This window comes from Schistocerca serialis, chromosome 5 (genome assembly GCF_023864345.2).
Source record: "Schistocerca serialis cubense isolate TAMUIC-IGC-003099 chromosome 5, iqSchSeri2.2, whole genome shotgun sequence".
NCBI classification, from domain to species: domain Eukaryota; kingdom Metazoa; phylum Arthropoda; class Insecta; order Orthoptera; family Acrididae; genus Schistocerca; species Schistocerca serialis.
In genome coordinates, this window is record NC_064642.1 from 247,578,913 (window position 1) to 247,593,084 (window position 14,172).

Below are 14,172 nucleotides of genomic sequence, written 5' to 3' on the forward strand. Positions count from 1 at the left end.
TGATACTGTTGATCACAGGATTATGTGAAATAAACTACAATCTCTAGCAAAAGAATTGCAGCTAACCACTAGGAGGTTGTAGATAAGGAGAATAGAGATATAAAAGACCTTAAATATGGCTAAAAGTTAAACGAAACACTTGTCACAATGATAACTCAGTAATACAGGAGGTCCTCAGGATAAAATTTTAAGACTAGTGCTGTTTCTGATAAATGACTCTACCAATAACATAAGACCAATAGACTGTTTTTATCATTAACATGGTGACTGTGGCTACCAGGAGAAAGTATAACACTGAATACACAAGAAAACTCATTAAATAAAATGCAAATGAAACCCTCAAGGAAGTTGTGTCAACGTGCAATAAAGGTACATTGTACATAAAGAAAACAAATGGCATGAATTTAACTTCGAATAATCAAACTGACACTGTTATTTTTACAATTAAATGGCTCCTCCATACACTACATACCAAACACGAAATTTCTACTAATAAGTGATGAATGACGCAATGTACGGTATCCTAGATGGCTTTATAAAATCCCTAGTCAATAACGAATAACAGAAAGTGTGTTTGTGTATGTAAATGTGCTATCAAGGAAGAAATACGATTTTGGCACGAGAAAAAACTACATTGCTACGTATTTTGAATATAAAAGTATTAATAATAAATAGTAATATAACAATAATATAACAGTACAATAATATAGTAAATACTAAGACTACAAAAGACTTTGAGTATATCATTCAAGGAATTTCTATATAATTGTGGGGTAAAGACTTGGATGAATAAAATGATCACTCTGGTGTCAGCTCTCGAACCAGTCGAACACTTTTGTACGAGGTTTCTCCTGAACGCACGATTTTGTTAATTGTACTTACGTTTTTTCACAATATATGCATAAAAACCATTCGTCCTTTTAATCTCATTTTTTACCTCTCTCCCCATGTCAAATATAATTCAAAAGAAATAGTTATTTATCGCAAGAATGTAAGTTTTATCGTTGGCCATCTGCCTTTCTCTTATCGTAATGGAGCACTGGCAGCGATTACGCCAAATATAATTAAACCTATGATTTTCGGGCATCACGCACAAGATAACAAAAGAAATACTTAATATATTTTGCTATCAGGAAAAGAATTTTTTTTTCAGAGAGGTTTTCATTAAATATAAACGACGAACGCAGAAATAATGAATAATAATGTGAGACTCAGCCTTGCTTATTTTATTCAAATGATAATTAACAGTATGAAATGTCAATGTTGAACAGAGAACTTAAGTAGCATTGAGAATAGTAGTACAGCTTTGCAGGTAATAACATTTAGTCTCTCTCTGCAACGGACATTATCTTCTACAGTTTTAAATAAACCACGCATATTTTTGAGCTAGCCATGTGCGTTGAGAACACAAGTAGACTGTTATAATCCAGTCTAGTACCTTTAGTCAGAAGTATTCGCCTACATAGAAAAATTGACGATATTTAGCAACTGCTACAAGTGTGCGAAATATGCGCAATGTCACGGCTCATAAATATTTTCATCCACGATTCCAAACATAACAGACCGATACCCTCCATTGAAAAAAGGAGAAAGAACAGAGACAGATAGAGAGGAAGGATAGGGCAACCTGCCAAAAAATACTTTATAAATGTTTTAGTTTAGTCATGTAACTGGTTTTTGACAACCATACCCATCTTTAGATGCCTAATATTTTTCGCTACACATATGGTTTGACCAACAGCATGTCGTCTGCTTCACACTGCACAAGAATATTTGAGTATTTAGTGCCACTTTATAAGTTGTTTCGTTAGTAAAAATATGCTACAGTACTTGTATTTTTATGTATGATTCAAAATAGTTGTGTTCTCTTACACAAGTTCCAGTAGATGGCGATTTGTTTTGTTGTGGTCCATGTGTTCTTCTACCTCGTTGTACATATTTTTGAATTCTGCACAGTACACTTCAGAATATTCTTAAAACAACTGTTGAGCGTCATATATATGCTGTACACTTGAAGTTTTATTTATATTGCAAACATTATTATTAAGCAAAGATAGAAAGACATCATTCACTAAATATTGACCAAGGATGTAAACACAGAGCACATGATGTTTTGGATGTGCAAAATGTAACATGTTCATAACAGAATAATGTTTGCACTCTGAGAGTAAATTTAATATTAAAATGGTAGGACAAATTGTTTTTGTTTTTTGTAAACCTTTTTTTTTACTGTCCGTGGAATTTATTGACAAAATACTTTAAAGTCAGCTGATTGCATATTATTAATAGACGTATATGTACATAGATTTATGTGTACATGTATTTGATTATCATTCCAGTTTATAAGTTAATTTTAGGAAACACAAAATTAAAAGGTTGGAGGGTTGCATGAGAGTAACATTTGTACATCATGCTAGTTTATATTTATACAATTATACATTTGTATCTCAAACTGCAGTGGTGAGACTGTTTAGTGGAGCAATTTGTGTTTGATTTCTGTGAACAGCTCAAGGAATTATTTACAAAATGTTTGTTGGCTACCTCCAGCTGCTCATTAAGAATGTACTAGGGTGAGCTGAGGGTATGAACACATACTTGTAGTTCCTCTAAGAGGTCCATTTTCTTGCCTTTGTTAGTGGTAGGCAATATCTATAAGTTGTCATTAATGTTGGAAACAGTCTCCAACCTGATCAATGTGAGTGGTAATTGCAGGTTTATTTTAAATTTTTGAGCATAAAGGCATCCATGTGTTCACAATATCTTGTACTCAAGCTTCTGCCAATCTGCCCAAGTTAAAAGGTGGGTCAATTCTCACAAATAATCTTGTAAATTCCTGATGTTTCTGAGCCTGGGCTAGTGGTTTTGGTGAACTCCTGTCATTTGCAAAACGGTCGGAAATTGTAATGACATTGTGCCTAGAAATGGAATGAAAGCAGATGTTTCCTCTTCTGCTACTGATCGTGAATTTAATGAACACGATTTACTATCTAATTTTATAGTACAGGTGGTCAATTATTTGTGGTTTATAGTCATTACTTTCAGCTACAGTTTTGATGATATTGACTTTTCTCGTTGGAAGATGAACTGAGGTGATATTTAACTATACGGTTTAACATCTGAGTAAAATGAGCAGGATTTTTGCTGTGTAGGACAGCACAAAGAGTTGTTTGTCATTCCATCTGTGGTGTTTGGTTTTCTATGAATTTGAAAGACACGCTTTTGAATCAGTCTTTTGTTCTAAGACCAATAAAATTAATACCCTCTTCTGCCTGATGATCAACAGTGAATTTGATTTTGTGATGCATGTTACTTGTGGCATTTGCAAATAATTCCACTTCATCTACTTCACAACTGAAAAAGATGTTTGTGTCATCAACGTACATTTTGTAATAAATCAGATTATTTTCAAAATGAGCATTGAACCTGAAAATTTATTTTCCAAATCATTACCGTAAATTAACAGCTGAAAGTCCCGCAAGACTAATTCCCAATGCAAGGACATTTGGCTGCATACAGATTTTCTTGTTGAATGAGTAGTAGTGATGTGCTAGAATTAATTTTAACATTCCTATGAGTTTGTCTATTTCTACCTTCCAAGGCTGCTTTTTTTTATTAATTTGCATTTTATGATTTCAATAGTTTCATGAACAGGTAAATTTGTGCACAGCTTTCCAATCTTCATAGATGCAAATCTGGAACTGTCTGGTATGTGCACATAACTTGCATCATTAATAAACTGTTGGGGATTTCTGATAGAGAAATTGTCTTCAAATACGTAAAAACTGCTAAGGAAATCCTTAAGCTTTCTTGGGATGTATGGTGCAGGATGTTCCTTGAATTAACAATTGGGTGTGGACACTGAGGTTTATGATTCTTTGATTGAGATTTTACTTTAGGAGGAGCAAGGTTCATGACTGAACTATGTTATACGTCATCATCTGATAAAAGGTTGTTGAAATTTTTAATCAATTTCCGAAGCTGAGCTTGATAATTAGGTGTGGGATCAGTCTTCAGTACTTTAATGTTGTTTTGAAGAAAGAATTTTAAGGTTTTGTCGATATCATGTTGATTAATGATAGCAAGTATTTCTGAATCAGTTTTTCCAGACCTAAGTGTTGATTGTAGATTTCTAGCATTGATTTTAGTGGCTTTTGAACTTAAAATATTTTATTCACTTGGGCTTAGTTTGTCAATGTCACATTCAAGTTTTGTGCTGACAACTAATTCGTCGATGTTTTTGTCGTTAAGTTTTGCTACAGCGTTATGTCTCAGACCTGTATTTAGTAAACCAAGTTCAGCTCCATCAAGTAGAATGCTGGCAGAGCCTGCTCCTCAACCATAAAACGCAAATTCTGTAGTGATGGGGGGGGGGGGGAGGTGTCAGTAGGATAAGATGTTAATTTTGAAGTAACTGACTGAACTTTCTTTTGATGTTTCATGGATATAATTAACTGTTTTTGGTTATTTGTCAATTAATGTTCTGTAAGATGTGCATGACGGCTCATGACGGCTGTAGGATGCATCTGATTCCTAAGTACCACATTCAGTTTGTATATTTACCTGTTTATTATGTCTTTTTCCATGTACAGGGACCAGATTTCAGTTTTTAACCACATTATTTCATACTTAGATTTGAGAATCTGTGCAGATTTACTCTAGCTCTTAATTTTAGCCTTAATGTAGTTGGGCATTACATTAAAAGTGATTTAGGTCTTCTTAAACTTTGCAACTTGTACTAGTTTCATAATTTTCACTTTTCGGTTCTTAAATGTATAAACCGTTTTCAATGCTGACTTGACAATTTCAATATTATTTTACGCATGTTGTAACTTCTGAACTCCGTAGCCGTTAATGATAGTTGATGAAGGACGCAACCAACCACAAATACTTTATTTTAGTGCCATAACAGGTGTTGTGCTGCCATGCCCATCTTCAGATGGCAATTTTTTTTTTTACATAGGTGTTTGGACCAACATAATGTCGTTTGCTCCACTCAGCACAAGAACATTTGAATATTTACTGCCACTTCATAAGTTGTTTCATTAATAAAAATACGCTAAAGTGCTTGCATTTTTATATATGATCAGAGTAGCTGTATTATCTTAAACATGGTTCAGTAGATGGGGATTTGTTTTGGTGTTTTCCATGTGGTTTTCTAGGTCGTCTATGTTGCTGAATTCCACACAACACACGTACTGTAAATAAATCACTGTGACACGCTTCATAATGATTATTGATTCTCAAATGAACATCGTAAACACACAAATATACATGTAAACAGTTGCCTTCGGCCTGTTTTGCTCTTAAAGCCACGTGATCAGTGTCTAACAGTCATGACCTCTTCATTCCATACTTACGTTAAGTGTACTTAGAATTTAGTTGTCAAACTACGAAGAAATTTCATAACAAAGAACCCTAACATCTGCTGTTCGGATCACTATAAAGATCTGCTGAAAACATTATATCTTTTAACCACAGACTGTAAGTACATTTACCCATCAGTTACCCCTATAAACACGTTTGGTGGGTATGGACGTTTGAAATGGAAGAACAGTGTAGCACTAACTTCTTACATTATGAAATAACTTCTCTGCAAGAATGTGGAAACAAAATGCTTCTGTATACCAGGGATAACGCGAATGAGATTGCTCTGATTTAAAGAGACTGGTCTCACGTTCGGGAGCGTGGAGGCTCTAATCTCCATCAGGTACCCACGATTTATAATTTCCGTGATTTCCGTGAAGTACTTCACATAAATGCTGGGATGGTTACTGCTGTAAAGGCACGTCGGTTACCTGACCCGTCCAGACTTTTAAGTGTTCAATCCCTGTGTACATGAATCGTATGACCAATATATCCACGGATGAACAAAGCTACAGCTACCTACACAGCTTTTGACATTGGAAGTTTGATCAAATACTACGGAGAGTGTTACAAAATGAAGCAACAGAATGGAGGGTATGGCCAGGAGTGCCCCAGGGAAGTGAGATAAGACCGCTCTTGTTGTTCGTATACACAACTGGTCTGAAGGACAGTGTGAACAGCAAGTTACAACTGTTTGCTAATGACACTGTAGAGCAAGGAAAGGTTCCGTCGTCGAGTGACTGTAAGAAGATACGATGACTTAGACAAAATTTATAGTTGGTGTGATGTGTGGAAACTTGGTCCAATCTGTAAAAACATAAGTTAATGAGGATGCGAAGGAAAAACAAACCTGTAACTTTTGAACACAGCGTTAGTAGTGGGCTACTTGACACAACCACCTCGACTAAATATCGAATCGTTACGCTGAAAAGCGATATGAAATGAAACGAGCACGTCAGAATGGTAATGGAATAGGCGAATTATCAACGTTTTATTGGGAAAATTTTAGTAAGTACAGCTCGTCTATAAAAGAGACGGCTAACAGGACACTAATGAGAACTATTCGTAGGTACTGCTCTATTATTTGGACTCCTCCTCAGGTGGGATTACAGCAAGACATTCAGAAGCGATTCAGTGATTGCTGCTAGACGTGCTATCGGTAGGTTCGGTCGGCACGCTCTTATTACGGAAATGATTTGTAAACTCAAATGGAAATTCCTGGAGGGGAAGTCAATTTTATTTTCGCAAGGTACTATTGTGGAACTTTAAAAAATCGATTTTTGACACCGACTGAAGAACGATTCTATTGCCACCAACGTACATTTCACTAAGAACTTCCCAGAAAATGTGCAGGTAATTACGGTTTGTACAGAGGCTTATAGAAAGTCGTTTTTCCAAAGCTCTGTTTTCGAATAGAACGGAAAGAAATTCTCTAGTAGTGGTACCTGGTAATCTCCACCATGAACTGTACATTACAGTGCGGCGTATGTATGTAGAGGTAGATACTTACATGTACAGTTGTTGTGATTGCTCTAAAAGTTAAGACATGATGTGTAAGATAGGGAGCGCAAAACCGTCATACATTTGAGGGGATTGTGATCTTCCCGTTGAGAGAGATGTAGCATTGTATTTGTCAAGTTCGAGACATAAAAAACGATGAACGAATATTGATCGATATGCTCGATCAGGAACAATTCAGCATTTGTGCTGAAGTGCAGCTGGTAACTCGACCGATCCCTTTCAGAGCAAGTTTAGACTTCTTACATAATCAAACCAACCGACTGACGACATTCACTGTATATGCGTCATTGTCTCTATATTTTACAAACAAGTTGCTAATCGGTCTTATTCAGTTTAAAATTCATTCATACGGATATGTCTGTCAGATAACATAAGCATTATTTTTCCATTTGGCAATTCAGATGGAGTTTAATGATAACCATATGTATGTCGGCACGACTGTTATCAGGAAGCTATTAGCCGCAGAAAATGTCAGATAAAAAATTGAAGGACAAGTACTTTTATCTAATCTTAAGTGATTTCATACTCCGAGGGAGAGATAATTAAACGTTTTCACTAATTTAACGAAAACATTTGTGACGTTCACAGTATCACGCTATAGAATGCCGGCTGCTATATATAGGAAATGAAGACTAGCGAGAGGCACTTTTGGAGACCTACAGCCTCAACATGAAGACCACGTTTGCTGTTGTCGTCGCAGCCGTCTGCCTTACCGTCTCTCCAGGTAAGCTATATCCAGAAGCAAACTGCACTTTGCCATTTATATTTAGTTATGATGTCACGTCGTTCAAAGATCGACTCATCATTCAGTAAATCTATGCTGTAGGGTAACATTGTGACATATGCTATTCAACGCATTCTCCTCATCAGCAGCGTAGAATGGGGCACAAATTCATTGAAATGTTTGAGCCTATTAAGATTCTAATAATTATCCCTCCTCCACAACATTACTTACATAGTTTTAAAAGCATCTTATCATAGACGGGTCCTAGAAGAGAGCCTCAACAATGATAGCTGTGAACAATAATTTTAATTGAAGATGATGATATGGCATTTAACGAGGAAGTGGTTAAGTTACAACCACAAGAATGAAAAGATGGAACATTATGTTTCGACGACGAATAAACGAGGCTTGAAGGTGTAGCACAAGAAAGGATTAGTAGAGAATGCGAGAATGTAAAAATGTCTGGCATTGATCTTAAGGGATTTCGGGGAACCAAACAAAACCTAAAGCTGGATTTATGGGAGAGTTTTGAAAGAAAGCACCACTGTTCATGAATGCGGATATTACTCAGACTCACTGGTTATCCAGATGCGCCTTTGTGCTTGCACCCAATTGTTCTTTTGAGAAGTTTCCAGAGTGCATTCTCGCCATGGTTCACTTTAATGGAGAGAACACTTGGATTCTCCTTGGTTGTGTCCACGTCATGTACTGATGATCCACAGGCACTCTGTCTCAACCACCACAGACCTTTTTTGTCAGAGTTGCGGGTTGTTTGGAAGGCGTGCATTCATCGAACATTGTAGTCCTGACAATTCAAGTTTTTGGACTGGAACGCCATTGCTTGAAAAAAAAAAAAGAAGAAGAAAGAAAGAAAAAAGTGTGAATCAAAGTCAGAGAGAGTGTGCGTCGGGAGTTGAGGTAGACAGCACATTGGGTGGAACAGAATTGTGTAGTATGTCAGTGAAACTTAAGATGAAATAAATGTCAGTGATAGATAAGTAGAGGAAAGGCAACGAGAGCATTGTCATGTAGAGAATTGATAGGATGTTATTAATAATGCTAGGTAAAGTTGAAATTTTGTCTAATATACAGTGACTGTAGCCATATGCAACCTACTACCGTGTACATACCTTGCTGAGAGATCTTGGCCAGTCAGCACTGAATGGCCCACCGGGACCTGAAAGAGAAGCTGGTAACCTACCATCTACACTCCTGGAAATGGAAAAAAGAACACATTGACACCGATGTGTCAGCCCCACCACACTTGCTCCGGACACTGCGAGAGGGCTGTACAAGCAATGATCACACGCACGGCACAGCGGACACACCAGGAACCGCGGTGTTGGCCGTCGAATGGCGCTAGCTGCGCAGCATTTGTGCACCGCCGCCGTCAGTGTCAGCCAGTTTGCCGTGGCATACGGAGCTCCATCGCAGTCTTTAACACTGGTAGCATGCCGCGACAGCGTGGACGTGAACCGTATGTGCAGTTGACGGACTTTGAGCGAGGGCGTATAGTGGGCATGCGGGAGGCCGGGTGGACGTACCGCCGAATTGCTCAACACGTGGGGCGTGAGGTCTCCACAGTACATCGATGTTGTCGCCAGTGGTCGGCGGAAGGTGCACGTGCCCGTCGACCTGGGACCGGACCGCAGCGACGCACGGATGCACGCCAAGACCGTAGGATCCTACGCAGTGCCGTAGGGGACCGCACCGCCACTTCCCAGCAAATTAGGGACACTGTTGCTCCTGGGGTATCGGCGAGGACCATTCGCAACCGTCTCCATGAAGCTGGGCTACGGTCCCGCACACCGTTAGGCCGTCTTCCGCTCACGCCCCAACATCGTGCAGCCCGCCTCCAGTGGTGTCGCGACAGGCGTGAATGGAGGGACGAATGGAGACGTGTCGTCTTCAGCGATGAGAGTCGCTTCTGCCTTGGTGCCAATGATGGTCGTATGCGTGTTTGGCGCCGTGAAGGTGAGCGCCACAATCAGGACTGCATACGACCGAGGCACACAGGGCCAACACCCGGCATCATGGTGTGGGGAGCGATCTCCTACACTGGCCGTACACCACTGGTGATCGTCGAGGGGACACTGAATAGTGAACGGTACATCCAAACCGTCATCGAACCCATCGTTCTACCATTCCTAGACCGGCAAGGGAACTTGCCGTTCCAACAGGACAATGCACGTCCGCATGTATCCCGTGCCACCCAACGTGCTCTAGAAGGTGTAAGTCAACTACCCTGGCCAGCAAGATCTCCGGATCTGTCCCCCATTGAGCATGTTTGGGACTGGATGAAGCGTCGTCTCACGCGGTCTGCACGTCCAGCACGAACGCTGGTCCAACTGAGGCGCCAGGTGGAAATGGCATGGCAAGCCGTTCCACAGGACTACATCCAGCATCTCTACGATCGTCTCCATGGGAGAATAGCAGCCTGCATTGCTGCGAAAGGTGGATATACACTGTACTAGTGCCGACATTGTGCATGCTCTGTTGCCTGTGTCTATGTGCCTGTGGTTCTGTCAGTGTGATCATGTGATGTATCTGACCCCAGGAATGTGTCAATAAAGTTTCCCCTTCCTGGGACAATGAATTCACGGTGTTCTTATTTCAATTTCCAGGAGTGTATGAACCTTCAATTGACAAATATCCGGTTGTATCAAAATCGAAATCGGGCCATGGCATTGATACTGGCGCACTGTGGGATCTCTCAACCATCCTTTGTTTATCTGTATGTTAATACTTCACCTTTAAGTAAATAATTTCCGATAGCATTTATCTTGCGACCGCTAATACTCATCGAAATGTGAGCGACAAGGCGTGGGAAGCTATATTGCATAGAGAGAGTATGGTCTTATCCACAGGGGACGCAGCCTCACTGGAGGGGGCTTTCGTGAATTCGACAAGGATTATCCCTGCTCCCAGCATAGCATACTACTCCGTGAATGGGACAGCCATGCAGGAGATGATGATTGCCGCTGTCTCTTCTTACCTTGCCAACATGACGGAAGGAATCGGCTTCCAGACAGCCAACGCAGCCCGGTGGACTTACAGGTCGATTCGCAACATGCAGGAGGGCATAGAATACACTGCTAGCAGCATCCAGAGTGGACTCAATGCTTCATTCGACAACATCCTGCCAGTGCTGGCCACAGCCTACCGCAACTTCTCTTCCGCTGTCAAGGGTGGCTTGAGATCCACGAAACACTTCAATTCACAAGTAAGAGACTGTTGTCTGATTCTGTTGTGCACTATCATTTTTCTGTCGTAATCATACACCGCAATTAAATAGCCTTATCAGTGTGTCGATATGTTTCACAGGGGAACTTGAGAACAGGTGCTGGACAGCAGAGGGACAGTGGCATTTGGACTCTGGACGAGGCGTTCGTCCACCTGCCGGAGACAGTGGCACCGGAGCTGCAGCGGCTGCACGACTGGATCCTCGACTTTGCTTACATCGGCATCTCAAACGCCACTGCCGAGCTGCCGGCTATCATGGAGGAACGCCGGGTGACGGTGAGGACTTCAGGATTTACAGTGGGGAAAGTCAAGATCAAATACATCTCTCCTGTGTTGTGTCTGGAAGATGAACGATTATGTTGTGTTGTATGGACTATTTTGTGTGACGGCTTTATATTACAGCTCTTAGACTTTGAGAATACTTGAACAATTTTACCTCTTGTACGCTTTTCTAGTCGCTGTATCAGGTTCCATCTACTGCCCTGTCAGGCAGCAGTGGCGTACTGACCATTATGATTGGGAGTTATAGAAGTCGGTCATCGTGACTAATGTTGTTAGATGGATCCAAGTTCATTGTAATGATCGAATCTGGACACCAGTTAATGAGAAGGAAATGAGGAAAGCATCTGTTTACTTATTCAGTGTTTATCGGTCTTGAAGACTGTGTCGACAGTAGAATCGATCTCCACTAATTTCACTCTTGGTCTCTTTGGACTTATTTCGATACGGACCCCAGCTGTTGTAGACCTTTCGCGATTTCATCCAGTTCGCACTTTCTGAGCCTGCCAAGCGAACGAATTTCTTAAGGTTTTACACCATTACCGCTTATAAAATTTTTATAAGAATGGAGCGGCAATCGAGGGATCAAATTTTATTGAGAATAAGATAGAAAGCAGTCAGTTGCAAAATGGAAGGTTTATTTAAACACATTCCAGAGGGGCTTAAATAAACCTCCATTTTGCAACAAAATTAGCTGTTTATTATTTCTTCAAGAATATTGCAGGTTTGGCTACACGCTGTTCATGCAGGCAAGCCCCATGTCCTGTGAATCGAAGTCTTCACGCCTTTACTTTCTGGTCAGTGTTTGGTTGCTGCATCAGTTCCTCCACCAAAAATGTTCTTCTTTCTTTTTACGTAACATTGGGAAAACTAAATCTTAAACGAATTTTCTGCTTTGCTAAAGTTTCTGCTGTTAATCATTCAGCATCTGACTGCCACGAAAACACTGTAAATCCTGATTAGTGAGGAATGAGTGTGAGGTGCGTTTGAAGGTCAGTTTTGAATTGTTTTCCTTGAATAACGCGAAAACGCCCTCCTTTACGAACTTAAACTACATGAAATTCCCTACAGTAAATTACTGCTCATTTTTCAATAGGACTAATAATTTGGGGGTAAAGAGCGAGAGAATTTGAAAATTTTGTGCCTGGATTTCGAAGGCTAGATATATCAATGCTGATTACATAAAACGACAGCGGTAGAGGTGACTGAATCACCCTGTATGGAAATGTTTCCTTTACTCACGTTGTTCTCTGAGATTTAATACTAATTCCACACAGTGGCCCATAAACACAGTTACCGCATCGCCAGAGAATGTGACCCAACATAGGTACATAATGTTACCTGTGGAAGCCAAGCGAGTCGTCAGTTATCACGTAACTGGTGTAGTGCGTACAGTTTTGCGTTAAAGTACAGAGATTCCAAGTTAGATTTTCTGATGTGCTGTTAAATAATTATACCTGTTTTGTGTATGACCTGCTGTATTGGTTCTCAACTGTTAGGAAGTAAGCTACCTTGTCAAGGAACCTAAAATTTAAAAAAAACTACACATTCACCCTGAATAGAGCTCTTCAACCATGAAACTCTACGGAATGCACTAAATGGCCATCACAGCTACATGATATTACGTGAAGACGTTTATTATAATGTGATTATAGCGTATTTTCAACGTCCACTTTCTACCGAGAAGTATCTGGGACAATATTTTGTTGCAGATCCTTTTGTGGTTTTAGTGTACAATAAATTACTATGGGTCCCCTGTGTGCGCAAATTTTGGTTCACCCTGTATAGAACATATTGTTGGGGATATTCTATCTAGGTGGTACTTTGAGGAGAAGAAATTGCCATTTGAGAGAAAGATGTGGCTGGTGCACCAAACCATTCAGAAGCCCGATCGACTGAAATAATGTTTTATTGTAGAAGAGCTTCTTATCGTTAGTGTTACTTATTAATTTCTGTAAATGGGAAATTTTTGGATCAGAGTCCATTTATTCTCCTCATACGGGAAGTCTTGAAACGTGAAAGTCTTGCCATTCTGTTCATTCTTTCTGTAAGTCTTCTAACATCCTGTTCACAATTTTTGCTCTCATTTATTAGATGTGCTCGAAGTTTTAACTCTGGCGTCGTTGAGCTTTGTTTTTGTTTAGAGAGAAATCAGGCCTAAGTAAAAGAGACAGACAAAGTCACAGTGACGTGCTATCTCTCTCTGTGCAGTCGCTGTACCCTAGAGCGGCGGCTGCCATGTTGCTGGCGTACAACTACCACCAGAGCTACGACCAGCTGTTCCAGGAGTACTCCAGCCCAGACATCTACAGCGACTACGCTGCAGCTCGCGACGAACTGCTCTCCCTGGAAATTGAGTGAAGAGCTGCATCCATGGACAACGAACACGTGTTGGTTGTTTGATCACAACACTGCATTTTGACGCTGTATACTAGGATGTACACATCAATAAATGTCATTCAAGCACATTAAAGTAATGTCTGATGATTTAAGTATGTGTAGGAATGATATGAGAAAGGAACTGACTTGAATGCTGGAAAAACAAAAACCGTGATAAAGAAAGAAATGAAAATAGATATATAGTACCTTAGTTGATGGAAAGCTAGTAGAATAGGTTTCTAAAATAAGTGTCCGTGGAGTCATGATAATGGATGAAGGAATTAGGAAAAGATTAGAGGAGGCATGCCATTTATTTAATTCAGTCAGACAGAATTACTTCAATAGGAAAGACACGTATAGAAAGGATGGAGATTAGAGGTACCTGTAGATAGATATACCTACATTATGATATTACCTTATGACTTTGGACCTTGTATAGTGAGTAAGCGAAGAGGCAGAAACAATCAGCAGAAAAGGTTACCACAGGGTTACAAAAAAGTCTAGAAGCAGGAGAAACGAAAACACAGTCATTATAAACAACAACAGTGCAACTAGGTAGGAAGTAGCTGAAGCAGTTTGAACATGTCTAGCGAATTTCGAGAGATAATATGCCATGGTTAGTGAAAGAGATAAACTTTTTTCCTTTCATAATGCGATGTACT

General features: G+C 39.9%; 1 protein-coding gene across 1 annotated transcript; it reads left to right on the forward strand.

Moving 5' to 3' along the window:
• Positions 1-7,534: 7,534 nt before the first annotated feature.
• LOC126481236 (uncharacterized) lies at positions 7,535-13,511 on the forward strand. Its single transcript, XM_050104849.1, has 4 exons — positions 7,535-7,609; positions 10,477-10,832; positions 10,934-11,128; positions 13,343-13,511. The coding sequence occupies exons 1-4, from the start codon at positions 7,555-7,557 to the stop codon at positions 13,490-13,492; spliced, it is 756 nt and encodes a 251-aa protein (XP_049960806.1). The 5' UTR covers positions 7,535-7,554; the 3' UTR covers positions 13,493-13,511.
• Positions 13,512-14,172: the final 661 nt, after the last annotated feature.

Coding starts and splice junctions, on each gene's coding strand:
- LOC126481236 (XM_050104849.1), top strand. CDS start 7,555: ATGAAGACCACGTTTGCTGTTGTCGTCGCAGCCGTCTGCCTTACCGTC. Junction 10,833..10,933: donor CGAAACACTTCAATTCACAA/GTAAGAGACTGT, acceptor TATGTTTCACAG/GGGAACTTGAGAACAGGTGC. Junction 11,129..13,342: donor TGGAGGAACGCCGGGTGACG/GTGAGGACTTCA, acceptor CTCTCTGTGCAG/TCGCTGTACCCTAGAGCGGC.